The sequence below is a fragment of the Dipodomys ordii genome, unplaced genomic scaffold (genome assembly GCF_000151885.1).
Source record: "Dipodomys ordii isolate 6190 unplaced genomic scaffold, Dord_2.0 Scaffold63, whole genome shotgun sequence".
Lineage (NCBI taxonomy): Eukaryota > Metazoa > Chordata > Mammalia > Rodentia > Heteromyidae > Dipodomys > Dipodomys ordii.
Genome location: NW_012267279.1, coordinates 8127250 through 8152712, shown reverse-complemented (window position 1 = coordinate 8152712; position 25463 = coordinate 8127250). Strand labels below are relative to the sequence as shown.

The window sequence follows — 25463 nt, the reverse complement described above, 5'->3', positions numbered from 1 at the left end:
TTTTCTTTTCTTCTGTTGGTCATGGGGCTTGAACTCTGGGCCTGGGTGCTGTCTCTCAGCTCTTCAGTTCAAAGCTAGTACTCTACCACTTGAGCCACAGCACCACTTCTGGTTTTCCTGTGGTTTATTGGAGATAAAAGTCTCACAGACTTTCCTGCCCAGTCTGGCTTTGAACCATGATCCTCAGATCTCAGCCTCCTGAGTAGCTAGGATTACAGGGGTGTGCCACCGGGCACCCAGTTTTTATCTGTTTCTTAATATGTTTATTAGGTTGCTCATAGTCCTTTCTGAAGGTGTTATATGGATACATAAATGCTTTATACCTTTAACTGGTTTTAGTGATAAGCTCATTCAAAGATTTGTAAAATCTTACTAATACTGCCAGCTATAAATATGATTTAAAAAATTTTCCCCCTTTAACTAATTTTGCTCATAAAATTGCTACTGTCTTTCTTGTGGAGGATATCCTGTGTGATGTGGCTGCAACCACATCAGTTTTCATTACTAGATCTTCAATTAGCTTGTTTCTGATTAATGATACTACTCAGGTTTTTGTTGTTACAAATTAGAATCCAACACTTAGGAAAAAAAAATCCTGAAGAAAGAGACTTACTATATAGGACTAAAAACAGACATTTTACAACTCCAGTAAGGAGAATGTGAAAAATGAAGGAATCTAAATGTATTTTATTCTCTGTCTTCACCAGAGACTGGTACAATCACTGAAATGAAGAAAATTAGAGATGTAAATACAGTGTATTTAAAATTTTCTTTGGTTCTTAGCCATGTTACTTACTGAATAGAAATGAACAAACAAATTAATAAATGAACGTCAAGCATTTTCTTCCAACTCTAATTTACTTCCACATTAGAATATATTAAATAACTATGTTTGAGTTTAAGAGTATTACCCGCAGCTACAGTAGTACCAATTCACTGCCTTTGTCTTCAAATGATTAACACTGTTGGAAAATTAATCATATTTGTAGTTTAAACCAAATCCCTACCCCAATATCCTTCACTTCTTTTTGAACATGACTAGGATGAATAGGATGAAGAGCCCATGCATGTACTGACAAATAAATACCATAAAAGGAAGAAAGGAGGGAAAAGAGAATGAACTGATTTCCCAAGAAGTCAAATTTCACAGAAAAGTTGGAAGACAAGCTTCCAAAATGTCACTCTACCAATCTCCAGTAAATGTGTATTGTGTCAAATTCATCTACAGCACCTTTTGTAGCCCTGCCAGCGATGACTACAGGGTAGGTCATCTTTCTGCCCTCCATTTATCTCCTCAGAAGGTGGGTTTGGAAGCGCAATTGTCTGGAAAATGAACTGACTCCTCAGTAGTTCCTGACTAGACTTAGGGTTTTGGTTGAGGAGAAGGAATGCAGACCTAAATGATACTACAATTGAAAGAGAGGTGGGAAAAGCTTTCTAGGGAGCCAACTTTTACACTGTAACTACTCAGGGACATTTCCAAATGTTTTCAGACAGCATGTACTTTTAGGATATGTGAGAGCACTTCCACATTTTAAGAAAATGAATTGAATGTTTCCAATGTTAGATATTAATTCAAAGGCCAGGAAATCCACATGTTTGTGAGGAAGCCACCGACTCTGTGTTTAGATATTCAAGAAAGCTTTCAGGATGAAAGATGTCAGGGAGCAAAAATGGCCTCTCAATTCTTTCAAATCAGGAGCAGATCTCCCTTCTAGGGCTGTAAAGAGGACAAGATTAGTGTGGGTGGTTAGTTAAATGTGGGTCCTCCTGTCTTGTTGTTCTTTCTCTCGCTTGGCTGTTATGACAGAAAGATGAAGGACTGTGAGCACCGCACTATGGAAAATGCACCAAGTTATGACTGTTGTTTATTACTGCCGATGCAGAATCAATAATCATCATCCATGCGACGGATGCCAGATGCAAATAATAACCAGGGTTCCTGGCATCCATCCTCTCATAACCAGATCTCCCTATCTCTCCTGGACAGCCACATGAATCACACATGTCTTTAAATTAGGAACTTGCCTGCTGCAAGTGTCTCTTGGAAGTTCCAATGTTATGACAACCCATAATTTTTCTCATGAAATGCATTTAGTTTTACTTTCATATTCCTGTATTTCATGTAAGGTATTCACCATGATGAAAGTTTCTTGGCGACTCCAAGCAAGAGTCATCCAGACTGAGGAAAGTTCTAGGATCTACACATGCTAACCCAATAATTTTTGCTTTACTTAGGATGAATAATTTTAGCTATTTCTTCCTTTCTTTATTATTATTATTATCCAGGAGAGTCTCTGATGCTTTTTTATGAAATCTTAACTCCACAATCTCCAATAAACCAGCACCCACACAGCCAGCTGGGAGAGAATGACCTGGTAGATAGTAACAGATGAGGTAACAGGCACCCCACTTTCTCCCTGAGCTAGCACAGGGCTGCTGCTGGTGGCAATGAAAACTGCAGGGGATCTGGAGGCTTGTGTCCAGTCTTGCTCTGTTGTCCAAACGGGGCACCCTCAGAGTTGTGCTCATCCAGAGGGGAACCTCTGGTTGAAACCAAGGCCTGTTTGGACCAGCTGTGCCCTTGCTGGGGGGGGGCCTGTCTAGCACTGAACATCTTTCTCTGGCTGAAGAAACCTACCAGTCATGCAAGGACTTACTGAGTGTGACCGAGTCGTTGATCTTGAAGCTGCAGAGGACTCTGTCCACGTTTCGGGCATGTCGGAAGCCATTCCCTCTCACAACAACTTGAAATGATTCTGAAATGAACAATGGTGATGGGATACGTTACTTGACCACTCACCTTACCCTTCCCAGATGGGAAACACTAGTTTCCAAACTTGTTTAACCATTTCACCCACTAGTCAAATACTCAAAAATTAGGTCACATTGTAAACCAAGAGCAACCATGTGGGTACCTTGTACTTTAATTCCTTCTTACTGGGTATTTGTAGGGAAGGGCAATTACCTCTTGCCTTGAATGCCCACCTTCTTATTTTTGCTCTGTGGGTCATCCTGGCCTACCTTCCTCCCTTTTCTCTGCCCATTCAAATTAGACCCATTTAAAAAAATCCAGACATCCTTAAAAACAACCAGAGAGGACCCCGGAGAGGAGTCCTCACTTCCTTTCCAATCATCTCATCATTTCTTGGGTCGGTTTTACATTTTGAAATCCCTTGAACAGATTTCTTTAGAGCTCAGGGTGCCTAACATGTTTTTGGAAACCACTGCCTAACAGCATTCATAGCTTGTGCTGAACAATGCAGCATGTAGTTATGTAATGTCTGGTAGTGTTCTTTTGTCTGTCTGTCTCTCTCTCCCAACTAGAAAAAGATTCCTTTAGGTTGTTGGTTGTTTGATAGGACTGCAGTTCTCCTCGGCAGGGCACACAGAAGTACTGTGTAGGTTTACACAGGAATCATACTTAGCAACAAATGTCATGTATATTAGTGGTCAACGTCAAGCATGATCTCCTTGAATTGACATTGACCCTTCAGTGTAGAGTCACTTTGAATAGAAGAGAGAAGACAGGTCAGGAAGATATACTAATTTCACACTGGTCTAATGTATTTCAATTAATATAATTATAAAGTAAAAAATCTTCATACTAGTTCCACTAATGGAAAAAACACCAACTACTTAATTAGCTAAATGCTTCACAATATTTGCTTTAGTTTTATGCACTTAATGATGAATGTTCAACTTCCTTTTGATCGTCTCTGTATACGTAACATGTAGGGCTCAGGATAATTTTATGTGGTATATAAAAACAGAGAGAGACTAAATGCCACATGAAAAGTGCAATATTTGTAAAAACAGATCTTAAGATGTAAATTGCAACTAACATGGAGACATGATTAGAGGAAAAATAAAATTAGAAAACCAGCATATGGGACTTTTGCAAAGTGAAATAAATGTCATGAGTCTGTGTTACTTTTATTCCCAAGAAACAAAGTGAGAGGCTGAGCTTGCCAAGATAATAATAACTGCTGGTTAATTGCTCCCTCATTGTGTGTCGTGTGCCCAGTGCTAAAAACTGTATGTGGTGGTATCATCTAGGCCTCTACATCAGGAGGATGCAGACAAGAAACTCATCTTAGTGATGTGAAGTAACTTTTCTAAGATCACAGAAATAATAACTTTCAGGTCGGTCAGGCACCAAAGGCAAGAAGCAAGCCAATATCCTCCTCACCGTGATGCTGAAATGATGTTTGCTGTCTTGTGACAGATGAGTAATTTAGAACTTAGGAATTGTGAGTTTTTAGGAGCTCATTTTATTTTGTTTTAATTCCAGGCAGTTTTGGCTTGTTTTGAAGAAAAGTAGAACTGGCTTGGAGGTGAAGCAAGATACTGAAATCTAAGTAAAAGAACCCAGAGGCACTACACGTACCGTAAAGAGTACAAGGAAGAACAGAATGCTTTTATAGGCATGAAGGACCCTAACAATAAAGAAACAGATTTTGACATTTTGATGACTAGTTAAGTCATTTAATTAGTGAGCAAAAAACCCCAAACAAAACAAAACAAAAATCCCTGGGACTAGTATCCCAGAGCTCAGTGCCTTAGTGTTTTAATTAAGGCAATGAGCATATATGACCACAAATTAAACAGTAAGGATTTATAGATGCATGTTGATACATCTATATATCTATGTTAATATTGATATTTATATATCAATATCGATTTCTATCTATATATCTATTCATCTATCTATTAGAAGATGCTTCTGCCAGGCATGATGCTGAACATTCTTGGTTCAATAAAGATCTTATTAAGTTGTCAAGCACTGCGAAATAATCTAATTGTATCTGCTCCGTCAGTAAAGCCTATAGAAACCTATTTCTGTTTCCAGTTTGGGTGCCAGACATAGAGACATCTGCTGTTTGACATTTTTGCTGATCTCAAGTGTTTTCTGCCTCAGTGCTGGGCCTACTTCTCTTGTTTCCTCAAAGATCAGCAAAGGGAGAAAAGACTGGAAACACAGGCTGCATGCCAAGCTCTTCCCTAACACCATGTTCTAGCATATTACCAGTTCAGCTGTTGAATCCACTATAAAAGGGGCTGTACACATGCCTGCTTGGCGCAATCTACATGATCTGGACATGGTGGAAACCACATCATGTAACCCTCTAGGCTTTGGGGATAAGAAGAAATGATGCTCTGACATGCACAGTAGAACCTGGTACAATTTGTACACATTTGGTTTCTAGAGGACCCAGACATCTGACCCAGCAGCTTGACTGGAATGTCAGTTCATTTTGCAAAGAAGTTATGTAATAAAATGTTGAATGAATCTGCCAGCCCATGAGAACCAGGGCACTCTAGAACCAGGATGTTTCATTTGAACTTCACCTGTCCACAAAGTCCTAGACCTACCTTTTAAAATGCATATAGCTCAATGTTTTTAAGCAAAATGCATGTTGGGCTAACACTCCTATATGGAGTGCTAGGAACTGTAGATGTTTAGGAAGTAGTTTCTATCTGAAAGTACTCTTTGACTTAATTTTTCACGGATGTGTATTGTTAAGGTATCTGGAGAATACCTCTCTGTAACCTCTCTGAACATTACCTTTACCATAAAATAAAATTTAATTAAAAAAACCTCACTAGTATAGAACATTAATAAAACACTATGTTAAATAAAAGAAGCCAGACGAAATGGCTATGAATTACATGATTCCATTTATATAAATTATCCAGATGAGCAAATCCATACAGATAGGAAGTAGATTAATGACAGTCAGAGTTACAGGGAGGAAGAAGTGGGAGGGACTGCTTACTGGGTATAAAGTTTCTTCTTTGGGGTGATGAAAGCCTTCTGGAATTAGATAGTGGTTATGGTTGTATAACTCTGGGCTACGTTAAAAACCATTGAAGTGTGTAGTTTAAAGGAGTAAATTTGATGGTTAGTGAATTATTGTTTAATTTAATATGAAGGGAAAAATGTCAGTAGCTTGATAAGCTGTTCTTATTCTATCCTGTCCTTTTCTTTCTTTACTTCTCTCTCTCTCTCTCTCTCTTTTAATGGGGAAGACATAGCTTTGCGATGACTTCAGTAAAGGTTATCTATCACTTACTGTGTTAGAAATGGAGAAATTTGTATACTCTCTGCTTCTCTGTTCACTAGAGACTTTTGTGTTAAATTACTGCTAGCACCATTTAGCTGGTGAGTCAGTCTGAATATTTTCTCCTCCAAGAAGCTCATTGTGGCATGTAGCATTTCTAGAATTTTACATAAATCAAACTTTTTCATGAGAAATATTGCTTCTTTTATTTATGCAGCATAATTATTTGGGCAATGATCTTAGTTATTGTGTTTATTTATTTATTTATTCATTTATTTTTGTGCTAGTCCTGGGGCTTGAAGTCAGGGTCTGAATGCTATCCTTGATCGTTTTTTGCTCAAAGGTACAGTTTTACTACTTAAACTATACCTCCACCTTCTGCTCTTTGGTAGTTAATTGGAGATAAGAGTATCAGGAGCTTTCCTATCAGGGCTGGGATTTTCCTACCAGGCTTTCTTATCCAACCAGGATCCTCAGATCTCAGCCTCCTGAGCAGCTATGATTACTAGTGAGCCATTGGCTGCTGGTAATCTTATTTATTTACTTGCTTATTTATTGTTGTTGTTAAATTGGATAAGCCATAATTTTGTGTCCAGTTCTGGGCATTTGACCTCAGGTCCTGACATTTGTTAGGCCAGTTGAGCTATATCCCTATGCTCTTTTTTGTTTTGTTTGTTTGTTTTGGTTGTTATTTTTCAGATAGGGTCTTGCACTTTGGGGCAAGGGCTGGCCTTGAACCAGGATCCTCCTCTCTATACCTTCCTAGTGGCTGTAATTACAGGTATGAACCACCATACCTGGCGTTTTGGTTGAAATGGAATCTCACTAACATTTTCCAAGCTGCTCTTGAACATTATGATCTATACCTCCCAAGTAGCTGGGATTACAAGTGTGCACCACCTTGCATGGCTTCCATTCACAGAGTGAGCTCTTACAGTTTTTGGCTACTAAAAAATATGAGGTTGTTATGAATATTATGTATAAATCATGTCTGGCCATGGATTTAATTTTCTCTTTTATCTTGATTAAAAATCTAGGGTTAGAATGGCTGGGTCAAATGGTAGATATATGTTTAATTTTAAAACAATTTCCTCAAACTGTTTCCCAAAGTGGCTGTGCTATTTTACATTCCCACTAATAGCAGAGGAGAGTGTACCTTCCAGGGTAACATAACGTTAAAGGAAAGGAAAGACACAGCAGTCCTTCTGAGGAGCTGCCTCATGGTTTTTATGCACACTTTAGCAAACCACAGTAGTGAGCACAATGAAAGTAGTCCTTAATACTGCCCAGATGTGTCTATGCAAATAATCTAATTCCCAAATGGCAAAGACGAAGCTTAAAATCATCTTCCCTTTGAGACAGCTCACCCTGTGTTATCAGGGGCAAACAGAGTAGGAATAATAAAACTGCCTCTGACATGACAAGGTGAGGAGCCAATGGTAACTTCTGCTTCTGAAAGATCTTGTAAAAGCTTCCAATGTAAAAGAGTTGGCAGGTTCCAATTAGTTCCTCCCTGGACTGCTTGTGAGCATGCTGTGAACTATTCGAGTTTGAGGCCAACTTTGTGAGACCAGAATAAACTGTGCTCAGGTACCAGGGGGACAATTTCTAGAGAGGAATTAGGCAGGGACAGTCTATGGATGGGTGGATTTCCCTCACCCTACAGAGTCTAATCTACAAAACAGTTTAACAAGTACTTTTATAAATGGTCCTGATTGGAAGGGAAGCGGAATTATTTAAATGAAGGAAATGTCTAAGTTACTATCCAGGTTCTCACAGCAGATGACGCCTTACTTGCAACAGGGAGGATGGGAGAAAAGTCAACAGGAAAGATTATATATTAATTTCAAAGAAAAGTTATCGAGAACCCAGTAGTTGCTATTTTGAATGAATACAGACCCAGTGTCACTATATCTGATTTTTTCAAGAAATTTGAGATATAAATTTTGAATGGGAAATAAGATCCTTAAAATGTTAGCAATCAGTTTAACTTTTAGGCATTCAGTGTGGATCTAAAAAGGACAGACTGGATGGGGCTCACAGACTGCCAGTTTATAATCTGAGAGTGGAGATATTCTGGGAAGGATAATCTCTCCTCAGATAGTTTCATCAATGACTTTTACCAGAATTCTTTTTAACTTGAGGGGGTTAGATATGTTCTCCATTGTGTTCCTCTAGTAGGAGTTCCCATTAAAATGGGGGAAAAAAGTTCCAGGAGAACTTGTTTCTTAAAAAATAAGCAACCATATTGAAGATTAGGTGGCTATAGGTCTGTGGGTTCATTTATCGGTTTTCAGTTCTATTCCATTGGTCCTCAGAGCAGATGAGTTTCAGCGGGGAAGGAAAAGGTGGGGAGCCCAGTGAATATTTGTACTCAGAGCTTTTCACATTGCTTAGTAGAAGGTAGAAACTCATGAAGAAGTAATGAAAGGAAGAAAAAAGGAAGAAGGAAAAATGATAATTTATTCATATGTTCTTTTTTCTCTTGAAATACACAGTAATGAGAGTGGGCCTGGGAGGAAGGGTTTTCTTTTGTTTTGTTTTTGGTGCTGGTTCTAGGGCTTGATCTCAGGGCCTGAGTGCTGTCCCTAAGCTTTTTTTTTTTTTTGCTCAAAGCTGGTCCTCTTCCACTTGAGCCACAGATTTTTGGTGGTTAATTGAAAAGTCTCATGGACTTTCCTTCCTGGTCTGACTTAGAAGTGAAGTCCTCAAATCTCAGCGTTCAATAGCAGCTAGGATTACAGGTGTGAGCCACTGGTATGCAGTTTGAGGAAAGGTTTTTGAAGACAAAGTCCGCCTTCTTCACAGATCTGTCTAGGATTTGATCCCAACATTACACTTTAGAAATGGGAACAGTTGTTTCTTGACTTACTCTGTCCCTCAATACATACTGAGTTAGTTATTTTGCATTTACTCTCTCTCTATCCCAAATAAACTGTTATCAAGCCAGGTTTTCCTAACCCTGCTTTTATGTGAAACTGGCTATTTGATCCCAAGTTAAGCATTTTTATATTTGTCCTGTTAAATTATACCCTGTTTCTTAGCCCACCATATATAAATATATAATTTAATGTAATATTATATAATATATAAATTATATACACACACATACATAACTTGTATTGGATTTGGGTTGTCCACCCAGTGCATTAGCTCTCTGTGTCTTTCTGAATTCAGTTCGCTGTCAGAAACATTGCTAGAGCCGAGCTGGAGTAGGAGCCAGCTGAGGTCACTATCTTGGGGGAATGCAGTTGGTCAGCAAAGAATGCCTTGAGAGGTAGAGGCCTGGGTGGGGCTCCCTAGCTGAGGCTACTCTGAGGGCCATGGAAGAGACAGAATTCACAGACTGAGAGGGAGGAGGCTGAGAAGCAAGGTTTCCCATGAAGACTAAGTCTGCCTTTCTCACAGATCTGTCTAGGATTTGGATCCCACCATGGCAACTTAGAAATGGGAACAAAATTTCTTCATATACTTCCTTCCTCAACACATATTGAGCTAATTGTTTTGGGGATACTCTAAATTCAATCGGTATCCTCTTAATTCTCTTTCAATTGAGAAATAGGCAAGCACACATGCTTTTCTTATCCACCTATGACATCATGATGCAACACTGACCTTCAGTTTTCGTTAAAATGATGCTATATTGAAAGAGATGACATTGATCAAGATATATTGTATTCATACACTGCTTGGTTAAATGGCAACTCCTTTGTACTAGTACTTAAAGATAATAGTATTAAGAAAAAAAGGGCTGGGAAGGTGGCTCAGTGGTAGAGTGCTTGCCTCACATGCAAGAGGCCCTGGATTCTATTCCTCAGCACCAAATAAACAGAAAAAGCCGCAAGTGGCACTGTGGCTCAAGTGGTAGAGCGCTAGCCTTGAGCTGAAAAGCAGAGGGACAACACCCAGGCCCTCAGTTCAAGCCCCATGACCACCACCACCAACAAAAAGATGCTGATGAAAATAATAGCACCTTGTTCTGTGTAACAGTTTATGTTTTCGAAAGCACTTTTGTATAAATCCTTACTAAGCCCGAAATCCTGCAGTGCAAATCAGAATCATGGCTGGCTCTACCCTGCAGGTGCTCAGAGCAATGGGCAAGTAACTAGGCTGTGGTGCTCTAGAAGAGGCCTGTCTACCCTAGACTATGGGGATCAATTGTCCTTCAGGGAAATTTATGGGAGAAGTTTTGATGTAAGGATATCTTTTGGAAGTTTCATTTTCTCCTTCAAATATCTAAGGGATAAAGTATGCTCATTATAGCATACTTTGATCCTTCTGGCTCCAATTCAAAGGAAGTAGGGGGCTTGTCTTTTGTAAAGCCGAGGGCTAGCTTTACCATTGTATGTTGTATTAGTATGTTTTAGAAGAAATATAGAGAATAAAACTGGAAAGTTTACATTGAGGCAGAACACACATTACTCATATACATATATATATATATATATATATATATAATGTTTCATAGCTGTCAGAGATTTTAAAGAAAGGTTCATTAGGTTGGATTTACTTGTCTATTTTATTGGCTATATTAAGGAGATATCCTTTGGAATAACTTATTAGTTGACTTGCTTTAATTTAAATTTATTAAGGTATTTTTGTATTCCCACCTTATATTTACTTGATCATTTTTTTTTTTTGGTGGGTGGTGGGGCCTGAACTCTGGGCCTGGGCACCGTTCCTCAGCTCTTCAGCTCAAGGCTAGCGCTCTACCACTTGAGCCACAGTGCCACTTCTGGCTTTTTTTGCTTATGTGGTGCTGAGGAATCAAACCCAAGGCCTCATGCATGCACGGCAAGCACTCTATCACTCAGCCAACTTCCCAGCCTTACTTTATTTTTTTATAAAAGCATTTTTTTCCTTTCTCATTTAATTAGGAGGACATTATTCAAATCTATGAATCTGCCAGGGTCAGATCTTGTGGGCCCCAGTATTTCCATGCAATGCTAATGAAGAATATACAAATGATGTTGTTCTTGTTTTGAATTCTGTCATGTATGTGAAGAAGAGTTTGGATTATTTTGTTGAGTCCAGAATTAATGTGGGGAAAATTTTTCTACCGTCTAAGTGGTAGACAATAATTTTGATCTTGTTCTATCTTTGGCTATTTATTTCTAATTGTGCTTCACTTTAATTAGACAGTTCAAGACATATTAACTTTTCTAATATAGAGGGAAAGAGATAATAAGGCCCATAGAAAAAGTCAGTACTGTAGTATTGTATTTTGAGGATGTAGATGAATCAAGATAGTCAGCCAACTTTTATTGACTAGTGCCAGGTACTGTGTTATGCAGTGGGATGTGAAGATGAAGTTCTTTCTGAGTCCTCCAGCTGGTGGGCTACTATGCTAGTGAACTATAAATTGTGTTCATTGTTCTCAAACATTCTGATGTATTATAAGGTTGTAACACATCCAACAGGAATGCTAAACTGAAAGTCTGGATTTTCTTCATGAAAGAGATAATTACATAATGAAAGGATTTCCTTGTTTTCTAATTGCTTTTAAATTAGGTAACTATTAAAAGGTGTTATAATCACAAATACAACACAAGATTAAATTAGTCTAAATTACCCACCTACTTATTCTACCAGAAACACAAAACTCAGAGGTGATTTACCTTGAAGCGCATGAATCTAATGAAGGCTTGTCATGTCACAAAACAGTGTTCATGTGGTAATATATTTTTATCAAGTTTGTAGTTTTTGAATTTCTTTCTTTTGTCCCTCATCTCTTACCTCCCTCTTCTCTTTTTTTGGGGGGGGAGGTGTCGGTTGTGGGGCTTGAACTCTGGGCCTGGGTACTGTCCCTCAGCTCTTCAGCTCAAGGCGAGTGCTCTACCACTTGAGCCATAGCACCACTTCCAGTTTTCTGAGTGGTTTATTGGAGATAAGAATCTCACGGACTTTCGTGCCCGGGCTGGCTTTGTACCTCCATCCTCAGATCTCAGCCTCCTGAGTAGCTAGGATTACAGGCATGAGCCAACAGCACCCATCTTTTTTTCTCTCCTTTCCTCTTTTCTCTCTCTCATTCTCTCTCTCTCCTTCCTTCCTTCTTTCCTTTCTTCTTCCTTCCCTTCCTCCCTCCCTCCCTCTCTTTCTCTCTCTTTCTCTTTCTTTCTTTCTTTCTTACTCTCTCTCTTTCTTTCTTTCCTGAGGTTTTGAAGTCAAGACTTTGAGCTTGCCACACAGATACTCTACTAATTGAGACATGCCCTCAATTCCTTTTGCTTTATTGATTGATTGTGCCAGTCTTAAGGCTTGAACTCAGGGCCTGGGTGCTGTACCTGAGGTTTTTTGCTCAAGGACAGTGATCTACCACTTGAGCCACAGCTCCACTTCCTGCTCTTTGGTGGTTAACTGGAGCTAAGAGTCTCATGAACTTTCTTGCCTAAGCTGGCTTTGAGCCAAGATCTCAGCTTCTTGAGTAGCTAGGATTACACGTGTGAGCACTGCCACTTGGCTTGCTTAGTTATTTTTTTGTATAGTGTTTCAAATTTATTCTGGAGCCTGTCTGGAAAGTGATCTTCCTGTTTACACTTTCCACATACTTTTAAGGACATGCATATCACTTATGCTCAGCTTTTTTGTTGGCTGAGATAAGGTATTCCAAACCAGAGTGGCCTTGAACTATGATCTTCCCAATCTCTACCTCTCAAATATAGAGGAGCAGAGATTCCAGGTTGGAACCAATCAGTCTGGCCTTTTTTGTTTTGTTCTGAGACAGAGTCTCACTAAATAGCCTAGGCTACTTTGAACTAACCAATATCTCTGGCTGACCTTCAACTCTAGATCTTCCTGCCTCTTTCTTCCTAGTGCTGGGATTATAGGTATATGCCACCACACTTGGATGCACTTCTTTCCTTAAAGAGATTCTTCTCCTAGATCAGTCCCTGTAGCAAACATAGTTATCCCTGGTAATTTCTACTGCTTTCTTTACTCACCCTCTTCTTACTCCATATTTTCTTCCTTTCTACCAACAAAGTAAACATGTCATTTTTTTAACTTGAGATATCTAACCAAAAGCAATTAGCACTCCATTTAATCTTACCTCCTGCACATATGGTGGATGGCTCAGCTGCTAGAATTTCAATGCAAGATTTCTTCAAAATCTAGAAGGAAAAGAAATAAACTGTCAACGCCCAGTTTATTTTGTTGAAAGAGAGAATTTAGATAGTACTTTGGCTACTGAAGTAGGAAAACTCAAGGATATCAGGTTGCAATAGTGGATAGGGAGAAGGGTCATTTTTACTATTATTATCATCACTGCCAAACATTTAATGTCAAGTTGTGTTAGACACTGTTGGATGTCCTAAAGGCCATAAGAATTATTTATTCATTTAATCCGTTAGCATTTATTTTGGGCATTTATTGAGTTCATGTTATGCCAGTCATAGTTCTGGGGAAGTTTAGCAACACTGACTTGATCTGATAAATCACAAAGTCTGGTCATCTGTGGTGGCAGCATGTATGAGGGAGCAGCTATGGAATCTACTGGGGTGGGGCACTGCAAAGGGCTTCAAAGAAAAGGTGGATACTGAAGTTTAACTCAAATGGAGAGGAATGGGTCAGGTACAGAATAAGGGACCTGTCAGGGTATGTATGACCAAAGATAACACAGGAGAAATGCATAGACCTCTTTAGCTGGTGCACATGTGCACACACACACAATGCTCATGCATGCTTGAAAAAGGAGACATTAGGAATAAAATCATGACAACAGGCCTGTGAAGGATAAGATGGAGGTGATTATCTCTCCTGGGGTGTTGTAGTCAGATTACTCAGAGCTCTTGTGTAGAAAAAGTCTAGAGAGATGATGTGGAATTGGGCTGGAGAGACTATTTGCTCTGCCTAGTCTGTAGAACTTTCACCCCCTGAACTTCATTGAAACAAGTCCTCTGGCAGTGAATTCTGGAAGCTGAGTGGAGAGTTCCCAGGCAGGGATTTATAAGGAAGACCCTGGCCCAGAGAAGAGTATCTGGCTGGTAGAATGTAAGCTTCTCTCCATCAATCAACATTGACTCTAAAATTTGAACCAAGCATTTTAAACAAGTATGGGATATTGAGTCCATTTATTAAGCAAATATGGTATCTTTTGGTGAGGGTACTTATAAATTTGAAATTTGAGATGGTTAGAGGGCTGAAGGAAATAATTTTTTCCATCCATGGAGGGTATTTGTTAAGATAACTAATAATATAATAATAAAACAAAGTAGAAGAAGGAATGATTTCAGAGCACTGGGAAGTGCCCATTTATTTGCTTTTGTATATTTACTTAGCTGTGCTTCTTGTACTATCTTAAGTGATATATGACACTCTAAGATACAATCAAATAAAAATGCAGATTGCAATAAGGGATGGATTCAAGAGAAAATAAAAGAAAGATGATATGAGGAGTGAGAGTAGAACAGAAATACAGTTTGCAAGGAGCTTACTGTGGAGTGGCCCAAGCTTTCTAGTAGCAAGTGAAAAAGACAGAGAACACGAGGATCACAATCTGTGGAACAAAAACAAATTGATTCTGAGAAGAGATAATATTTACCCATTCCAGAGAGAAATCAGGGTGCCCTTGTAGAGAAGCATTGTGAAAGAAAATGAACAAACAAGCATAAGAAAAATCCTTACGGACTGTGCAGGTGACAACATAGTAAAAACAATTTAAACGGTTTTTCATACCACATCTCTTAGGTAGACTGTATGTATACCAGGAATTATAAAAAGCAAAATTCTATATTTTCCAGCCACTTTTCCTTCATTAGGTATAACTTCTTAACATTTTCCTTCTTTGCTCCCCAATCTGTTTTCAGCTTTCCTCTGATTCTGCAGGTGGAAATTGTTCCTCCTGATTTTGCCTCATTTCCTCGGCTTCTTGCTTACCCAGCCACTTCCCCAAGTCACACAGGTGCAGCTTCAGTTTTGCACTACTCTCCAAGTGTGTCCTGATGGTAGCAGGAAGGAAATGTTTTGGGCTCTCACATCCCTTGTGATGTCACCTGAAGTCAGAGGTCCTCACTCACCTGACTATGGATACTTGGTGTCAATGCTGAGTGTCTGTTTCCCGTTCACTTTTAGACTGACTTGACATCAGGAACCCAACAGATACATCTGAGCATCTGTGTTTCCCTGTTGCTTTCTCCTTCCTCCCCTTTCCTATAGGCCCATCAGTCTTTGAACTCTTACGGCTGTAGAAATGTCCTAGAACTGTAGCTTTCCAAGATCCTGATGCATAATGATACCTATTCTAGGTGACAGCTGCACTTTATAAATGTGAAGATTGTCCATTTCTTCTCCCCCCATCATGTTTTGCCATTGGACTCTTCTTGCCTTATGGGTCACCTAAGCCAGTGGACGCTATGATCTAAGGAAGGAGCCACCCTTGTCACATGTCCTTGGGCATGAGTCTCCAAACTGGCCCATCAAGAAACAGAAATAACCGAAGGGGAAGATCTCTGTAAACAGTGGTGTTTGAATAACACCAAGGTACTTTTTGCTATTTAAAATTAAATTGGTAAGGCATTTGATTTTTTCCAATAAATCATTTTATTGGCCACAACTAAAGATTTCAAAACAGTCCAGGAATAAAAACTAAGGCACTAGCTCTTTCCTACTTCCATTTCCCAAAACATGTACATGAACATTTCACCTATATAAGTTCCTGAGCTTCAATCAACATTTTTGGAACCAACTCTTCACATTTAACCAGGGATCAGTAAATGAGACACTTGTGAATCTTTGACCACAAAGACATACTAACAGGGTTTGTCATCATAAACACATGGTGTGTTAGTCTCTCAGAGTGTCTACAATTAGCTGATTAATCCAAGGAGTGCACAAAGAGCCAAAACATGTCAGCCAAGGGCTGCTATTTCAATCAAGGAAAAACACAGTTTTCCAAATTGTAATTTAAAACATCTGGAAGGGATGCAGTATAGCCAATACAGTAAAATTTATCAGAGTGGGGGATGGGCGGGCTTGTCTGGAACTGTGATTCCTATTAGTTCAAAATGTCTGGCTTCAAAAGGTAGGTGTGAGTGACTTAGGGGTTCCTGTGATCATTAGCAGCCCAGAGTGTCTGGGAAGCGATGTATAAAAACTTCTGCGGATGATCTGAGGGACGAAGACTGTAAGGGAGTGAGGAGGCTGAGGATCACTCCCGTATCTGGGCAGCAGTAGCCAACAAGGAGGAATAGACACAGCACTAAGGCACTAGGGAATTGCTAAGGGAAGTCACTGGATGGTGTGGAAGAGTCACATGGCATTGGAGTGAGGTCAGAGGTGAGGTAAAGGTTTGACTGGTCCATAGAGACCAGGTCCTGATTCATGTAGAATGTCACAATGTCTTAGTCCTTGTACTGTACATCATTCGTTTAGGCTCTTTGACAATTCTTTGAGCTTTTCTGAATCCCTAGTTAAAGAAGAAATATAACATAAGTTACTTGGAATCTGGAATCAAATTACTTGGCCAATTCACATATGAGCAATGTGACCTTGGGCAAATTGTATGGCCTCCCTGAGTTTCTTTTCCTCATCTACAAAAGTGGTATAATGATATTCTGCCTAAAACACTACCATGAGGCAAAGCTGGCAAGATTAAATAAGATAATTGCAGGCCAAAGCACAGCACAGGGCTTAGAACTGTTAAGTCTTCTACTAACTGTAGCTATTATCTTTAAAGACTTGGGTTCTGAACACAGGTAAGGTAGACTTGGGCTCTGAATGTTTTTGTTTTTCTTCTTCTTTTTTTCTTTTGCTGAAATTCAAGCCCCATTATTTACTGGCCACATGGACTTGGAGAAATTATTACATCTCAGAATCTGAGTTTTCTATGTAATGGGATAAGAAAAACTGATTTCAAGGGGCTGTGTAAAGGTTAAATGAAATAGTAGACAGGAATGAGGAGCTGTTTGTCAAATCAATTGGACTTTAATGACAAAATCCCTAATGGATGGAAAGTGAGGAAGAGACTTGAGATTAAAAAAACAACAACAAGATTTTGTCTTGTAGATAAAAGTAGACAGATGGGGTTGATCAGTAGATGGTTAATTCTTGGGCCACTGGTCAGTATACGGACTTCAAGAAAAGGGCTCAGAAGGACTTTTGGGAGTAAAGTACTTAGAAGGAAGTCTTACATATATTCAAACAATGGGTAGTTGTATGTTATTAATACTATATTTATGATACCTAGAAAAGGCCCAAAGATCATACATACTTCCATCCCATGCTTAGTCATATTTACTAATACAAACTGAACCAAAGTTCATACTATTTTCCTGTTGACTTTTGGATATATTTCCAAGAGAAATTACATGAGAAAGCATGTCTAAAATCCTTAAGGAACTAAATAAGTGTGATATTTTATTACTGGCAGGGTTACTTTTGCAAACTTTCTTGATTATTGGGGGAACAAGAGAGACAGCAGATGGAAAAGAACTTTGCCAAGTTATAAGAACTGTTTAATAAATTTAAACTTAAATCCATTGTGGAGAAGTCAAAGTTGGATATGAGTTTTATTTTTTGCGTTCTAAAATGCTAATGTCTTTTGTCATAAAGTTCTCAGTTTATGTAGGGATTTCTCTCTTAAGAATTGTGAATATTTGCAAAGCGATTAGGAACTTCTCCTTTACAATAATTGCTCTACTTTTTTCCTAATAAATAATCAGTCCATATTTACTAGATCATTTTCTGTTGAAGGATTTTTGGGAGCATATAAATAATAAACTAATCTTCCCTTATTATCCATTCTCAGTATAGGCCTTTTTGTCCCACATGTCTTTCCAATCACATTCCTTGATGTCTTATTTGTTGTGAAGAGAACACAATGGTTTTAAAACATGTGAGACTTGAAGTAGGCTGGCCCAAAGGTAAACCATCTTCTGACTAGTATATGTATGTCTAGTTTTCTAAGACTAAAACTTAGCAGCTTTGTTTCTTTAAACCCCCTTTTCCCCCATGCCACTGTCTTCAAATCTAATACAAACTTTGCTACCTAAGTCTGGGTGGTCTGATCAGTGAAATATTTTCATGTTCATCCACAATTCCATATAAACTTTTTCTCAGAGGATTTAGAATAGTTTATTATCACACAATTGGTTTTTGATGTTTTTGTCATTGTTTTTGCAGAGTATAAATGCTACAAGGGCAAAGAGTGAATTTGCTTTAGCCCACTGCTAGATCTATAAGACCTAGCCTGGCACATACTAGACATTAAATAAGTATTTACTAGCTTCCTCAGTGGAAAAAAAGGCAGATTTTCTGCATGACTTCAAAAATGTGTATTATAGCACATTATACATTAGCCTACAGCTTTTTCTAAATAGTATAATATTGGGGTCTTCTGAATACAAGGCTATATTCTGTATCTTATGACACCTCCTTCCTCTTATTAAGTTAGCATCTTTGTGTCTGGGGACTGCCTTCCCAGGAGACAACTCGATCACTTCCAATTCCTTAATGGCTAATCTTCTAAACAGTAATGCCATCTGTGTTTCTTGTACAGGTATGATGCTTGGAGGATGGAAAGGGCTATACGCATTATTACAACTGAAGGCAGAAAGCATGTTGGATAGACTGGGGAACTTTGCTGTTAGAAATTACCAGGCAGCCTGGAATAAACAACTCACTCATTTACACTTTCAAGATCATTAATGTTGGTCCCAAGAATTTTGACATGATTTAACCCATAGTTTATTAGTAAAATATTTTTTAAAAGGCATAGTCATTGTTCCTAGTTAAATTCCAATTCACACTTTAAGCAAAAGAAACACCTTCTGCCCCAATCCGTGGGCTTTCTATTGATCTTGCTAGCTATGTCCTTTGCCATGTAGAAGCTCAGCAGCTTCGTGCAATCCCATTTGTCCAACCTTTCTTTGATTTGTTGTGTTTCTGGGTCTCTATCAACAAAAATTCGGCCTGTGCCAAGGAGACCTAGGGTTTCTCCTGTTCCTTTCTGTAATGTTTTCAGGGTGTCTGCTTTGACTCTAAGGTCTTTGATCCATTTGGAGTTGATTCTGGTGCACGGTGATACATAAGGATCTAGTTTTCTACAACTGAATAATCAGTTTTGCCAGCACCATTTACTGAAGAGGCTGTCTTTCTTCCATTCTATTTTTTTTAGCTCCCTTATCGAAGATTAGGTGGCTATAGGTCTGTGGGTTAATTTCTGGGTCCTCAGTTCTATTCCATTGGTCCTCAGGTCTGTTCTTACGCCAGTACCAAGCTGTTTTGATTACTATGGCTTTATAGTAGAGTTTGAAATTTTGTATTTATATTCCTCCAGCACTGTTCTTTCTGTTAAGGATCATTTTTGCTATTCGGGGTCTTTTATTGTTCCATATGAATTTTTGGATTGCTTCTTCTATTTCATTGAAGAATGAGGTTAGAATATTGATAGGTATCGCTAGGAATTTGTAGATAGCCTTTGGAAGTATTGTCATTTTCATGATGTTGATCCTTCCAATCCAGGAGCATGGAGGTTTTTCCACTTCCTAAGTTCTGCTTTGATTTCCTTTTTCATGTTTTTTTAAAGTTTTCATCGTAGAAGTCCTTCATTTTTTAGTTAAGTTTACTCCTGGGTATTTTATTTTGGGGGGGGGGCTATTACAAAGAGAGTTGCTTTCCTGATTTCAGCCACACTCTTTTCATTGTTGGCATACAGAAATGCCATTGACTTTTGGGGGTTAATTTTATACCCTGCTACTTTGCCAAAGTTTTGAATCAGCTTGAGTAATTTGGGAGTGGAGTCCATGGGATTCTTTTTTTTTTTTTGGTTGGACGTGGGGCTTGAACTCTGGGCTTGGGCACTGTCCCTGTGCTCTTCAGCTCAAGGCGAGCCCTCTACCTCTTGCGCCACAGCGCCACTACCGGTTTTTGAGTGGTTTATTGGAGATAAGAGTCTCACGGACTTTCCTGCCCCAGCTGGCTTTGAACCGCGATCCTCAGACCTCAGCCTCCTGAGTAGCTAGGATTACAGGTGTGAGCCACCAGCGCCCAGCTCGTGGGATTCTTTAAATAGAAGACCATGTCATCTGCCAAGAGGGAGAGTTTTACTTCATCTTTCCCTATTTGGATCCCCTTTATGTTTGCATCTTGTCTTATTGCTGTAGCTAGGCATTCTAATACTAAACTGAAGAGAAGTGGAGAGAGTGGACATCCTTGTCTCATTCCTGAATTTAGAGAAAATGGCTTTAGCTTTTCGTCATTAAGTATAATGCTGGCTGGAGGTTTGTCATATTCAACTTTATTATATTGAGGAATGTTCAATTGAGAATTTTTCCAGAACCTTCATCATAAAGAGGTGTTGGGTCTTGTCAAATGCTTTTTCTGCATCCATTGAGATAATTATGTGGTTCTTATCCTTGCTCTTGTTGATGTGATGAATTATATAATTGATTTGCATATATTGAACCAGCTTTGCATCCCTGAAAGGAATCCTGTTTGATCATCATTAGTCATACAACGGACAAGGGTCTCATATCTAAAATATACCTGGAACTCAAAAAATTAAATCCCCCAACAACAAATCCTCAAAGAAACAACTGCCTGCTAAACAAGTGGGCTAAAGACTTAAAGAGAAACTTCTCTAAAGAGGAAATGAGAATGGCCAATAGATACATGAAGAAATACTCAACCTCTATAGCCATAAAATAAATGCAAATCAAAACAACATTGAGAATCCACCTCACCTCAGTTAGAATGGTTATGATCGAGAACTCTAATAACAGATGCTGGAGGGGATGTGGACAGAAGGGAACCCTACTGCATTGCTTTGGAAAGTAATCTGGTGGTTCCTCAAAAGACTCCACATAGAGCTCTCCTATGACCCAGCAATCCCACTTTTGGGCATTTATCCAAATGATCACAAACAAGACTATATTAAAGCTACCAGCACGACTATGTTTATTGCAACATTATTTACCATAGCTAAGATATGGAACCAACCCAGATGCCCCTCAGTAGATGAGTGGATCAGGAAATGTGGTATATAAATATATACAATGGAATTCTATGCCTCCATCAGAAAGAATGACATTGCCTCATTTGTTAGGAAATGGAAAGACTTGGAAAAAATTATATTAAGTGAAGTAAGCCAGGCCCAAAGAAACATAGGTCCCATGGTTTCCCTTATTTGCGGTAACTAGTACATGTCTAGGACAAGTAGAAAAGGCCAAAAGCTACATACATATGACCATATAAGATGATGTTAAGCAAAATGAACCCGTAGGGACACAAATAGCTTTTTTCTTTCTTGCTATTGTTTCTAACGTATTTATAATGTACCATGTGATTTTTTTGTTGCTTTGTATGTTCCTCCCCCATGGTATAACCCCTATTTTCACTGTATTTGATGTCACTACATCTTATATATACACTTCTCTAATTCGGGGAGGGGAAGGGAAAAACAAAATGCTTAAATAAGGATACCCATTGTAACAATGAGATGTACAAAATCTATGTTGAAAACGAACCTCGGCAGGGGGTGGGAGGGTGGGGGGGGGAGTTGTGAAGGTGAGAGGGAAGGGATGGTGGGGGGAAAACAAAGGAGGCAACAATGCTCAATAGGAAATGTACTCATTACCTTGCTCATGTAACTGTGACCCCTCTGTACATTTTTACAATAAAAAATGTACAAAAAAAACTCCTTTTGTTAACAATAGACTATATCCAGAGTTCATGGCTTCTACAGAATCTGACTTAAAAGTAAAAGTTGAGTATTATGAGTTAGGTGCTGGTAATTCACATCTGTAATCCAAGCTACTCAGAAAGTTGAGGTCTGAGGATCATGGTTCCAAGCCCGCCTGAGCAGGAAAATACATGAAGCTTTTATCTCCATTTAACAACTGAAAAGCTAAAAGTGTGGCTCAAGTAATAGTGTGCTAGCCTTGAGCAGAAAAAGTTAAGGAATAGCACTTAGGCTCTGAAATCAAGCCCCAGAACTAGCACAACATTTTTTTTTTTTTTTACTTCTCCATGGTATAACCCTTGTTGTCACTGTATTTGATTCCTGTGCCCCGCATCTTGTATATATGATTTTCTAATTTGGGGAGGGGAAGGGATAACAAAAAGCTGAAATAAAGATACAAGTTGACCTTTTGTAACAATAAGGTATACAAGACACTATGTTGAAAACAAGATAGGAGGGAGTTGGGGAGGTAGGGGACAAACAAAGAAGGGAGTAACAATGCTTGATAGGAAATTTACTCATTACCTTATCCCATAACTGTAACCCCTCTCTACAGTATCTTTACAATGAAAAATATATACTTAAAAAGTTTTTCTGAGTGATATGCACCTCTTTCTGGGATCCAATGATTTTATGTATACTGGTATGTTCTGGTAAATAAAGGCCCTTCTAGACAAGAAACATAAGAAGTTACTAGATTTTTAAATAATAAATAATAATAATTATAAAAATAATTTAAATAATTATTCTCAAAACAACTAAATGTTTTGAGCAAAACACACAGTCTGCTTGAATAAATGACTCCCAATGGGAGTCTGGTCTGAAGGAGAGTATGACAAACAAGCTTCTGAAAAGGAGGAAATTCTCTTTTTTCTACTGAACTACTTTCTTCTCATGTTTTCAGAAGGAAAGCTCAGCTAGCTGCAAATTCCCAAAATGTGGTTTATTTAGTAAGCTGAGCTTTTTGACCTGCTGCACACAGCGATGTGAGCGGCCCTCTCTGGGTGCTGATTTTATCTAAAATTTCTGCTGTTGCTTTTGCAGTAGGCCAGATTTCCTAGATAGGAATAGCTGCAGAGAAGGGGGAAGAGGCTGAGGATTAACTAAACACATTCCTTCATCTTTGTAGCCTCTTTAATCTAGGGGAACTTGTATTAGTTTGGGGCTTTCTTTTTTGTCGGTCATGGGGCTTGAACTCTGGGCCTGGGCACTGTCCTTCAGCTCTTCAGCTCAAGGCGAGCACTCTACCACTTGAGCTACAGCGCCACTTCCGATTTTCTGGTGGTTTATTGGAGATAGGAGTCTCACAGTCTTTCCTGCCCAGGCTGGCTTTGAACCGTGATCCTCAGATCTCAGCCTCCTGGGTAGCTAAGATTACAGGCGTGAGCCACCAGCGCCCGGCTAGTTTGGGGCTTTCTAATAAGCTGAATAGAAACAAGAATTTAAGAGAAATGTCTGGCCTGAATGTCTGCAAAGTCTAATTAATGACTGCTGAGGCAAATGATTTTTTTTAAAAAAAGATTTTCTCCTCTGGTCCGGCAACTACAATTGATTCTATTTATGTTTTGTATTCAGGCCTGGCAATGTGAGCAGAACTCAGAATGCCATCTTTTATAGATGCAATCTTGAAAAAGAGGCTAGAGGCAGGACTGAAGGGATTTTACAAGAAACAGAGCCACAGAACTGCCCATTTATTGGGCAGTGTAGGTCTTCCATGGGTCATGAATGCTTCACAGTCCTCTGAGTTGCTTTATAACTAACAAATATGCAAGGCAGATCTCTGGAAATCCAACACATGGGGCAATCTCTGGGATTGCACAACTCAGCATCTGTCCAAGAGGAGTGGCATAGAGCAGGGAAGAGATCCAAGAATCAAACAAAAGGCTTCAACAATGGATGCCACTGGAGTTCAGTGAGAGCATATGCTGGAGCACAGATCAGGAGAGGTTCCATAGAGAAGACTGAGCAGCGTCTTGGGGTTGAGAATGGCCTTGAGACAGGATTCAGGTGGGACCAAGGAGAAGAGGACTTCTTCCCACAATCATAGATGCGTCTGATTTAAGAGGATTGGAGCTGCTAAGATGTGCCTCTGTTTCACTTCACTGAAAGGACTGGTTCAGTTAAAGTTAAATACATTCCAGGATTGTAGGATTTCAATGTGAATTTTGACAGGAAGGAAACCCTTAGTATTTCTAAGTGTAGTTTTAGAAAAGTTGGGGTGGGGGAAGACAAGTGTAGAAGACAAATTTGGCCTTTTGTCATAATTTTGCTAGGGTCTGGGTGAGATTGGTGAGTCATATTTCTTTCTACCTCCCTATGAGAAGGAAAGAGAAACCAGCACAGGATTTGGTTTTCATAAATAAAAACAAATTTATGTATACCACGGAATAGCTCTATTTCTGTTTTGCTGATCTGACAGATTTCCTGATAACAAGGGCATGCTTGCCAAAGCTTACAAGAAATTCTTGCAAACATGGTATGTTTGCTCAATACTTGTTTATTGTTGATCAAACACACAGAAAGCTCCATGTGCTGACTCACCCCCACATTCATAGGAAGCCAAGCATAGGCTTAAGCAGTTACTGTAAGAAAATCTTCCTTGTAGAGATGACAGCTTGGTGCCAGAAGCTGAGTTCTCTTTCTTGTAGACAGTATTCCTGGTTCCAGGCACTGCCCTTAACTGGACATGAAGTGGAGATAGCTGGGAGGAAGCGGTGCCACAGTAACTGGGTCAAGTGTTGGGATTCAAAGTTGTCAATCCATGTTAGTGTTATTGGAACTCAGCTTTCAAGTGTGTTCCAGTTTTACTGCCTGCAGCTCTTAGGAAAAAGCAAAGACCCAGAAGCCTTTGCTGGACCTTTGCTTCATATTTTCACTTGAGGGCTGGTCTTAAGTTCACCAGCTGTGGTTAGTGGAAATTCCCCAAGGAAGCCACAATCACAGAAGGCAAAGGAATAGTTTCTTCCTTTACAGTTTCACTGGCAGAAAGACTCATCATCTTCCAACCATCCAGATTTTTCTTTAAAATTTTATTGATATTGTCTGCAAAACCAAGTAGAACTCTGTCAAGGTTATCGGAGGTTGCACTCTATGTAAGTGTGGAAGGAAAGATAGTCCTTTCTGCATGAACCCTTGGCAGTCTTTGGAGTCTTTGTGCTATAGGAAATTTGCTTACACTGGGGTTTTTTAATCCATTGAACAGAAATAATGGCTCAGGAGAAATGTGCTGCAAGTGTGTGAATTGTGTCATTTTACAGTCTTGGTCTTCAGTGTCTTGAAGCTGCTTCCTGGCCTCCTCACATTATTCAGTAGAGTTTGTGATAATCCTTATTTGACAGACTTGGTCACTCATTGTTCCATGTGGCTTTTGGACCAGTTGGCGAATTTCTCTAACAGTATAAAATCTCCTTATGGAAGGGGTAGCAGTCTCTACATCAAATGGTGTTTGTGAAAGTTGATGAGATGATTATGTAAAATGATTTGCACAGTGCTGGCACATGATAAGAATGCACTAAATGGTGGCTTTTATTTTTACTCTTCTAAGACCTGAGTTCAGATTCCTCACTCAATCATTATGAGTGGCAGATCTGGCTGTTTATCCAACCTTCTCATCTCAGTTTTCTCACCTCTAAAATGGGGGGCAACAAATTTCTTAGAGAGCTGTTGAGAGGGAGCTAGCAGAGAAGCTGGTGGAAGAAGATGATCAAAATCGTGACTTCACA

General features: G+C 39.2%; 1 protein-coding gene across 1 annotated transcript in view; it reads right to left on the bottom strand.

Annotated features, from left to right (window-relative positions):
* Antxr1 (anthrax toxin receptor 1) overlaps window positions 1-25463 on the bottom strand; it is a 212097-nt gene that overhangs the window by 121977 nt on the left and 64657 nt on the right. The window contains exons 9-10 of the mRNA XM_013022556.1: window positions 13114-13174; window positions 2661-2759 (exon numbers count right to left, since the gene is read on the bottom strand). Of these exons, the coding sequence (XP_012878010.1) occupies window positions 2661-2759; window positions 13114-13174 (160 nt within the window). The remainder of the gene's footprint in view (window positions 1-2660; window positions 2760-13113; window positions 13175-25463) is intronic.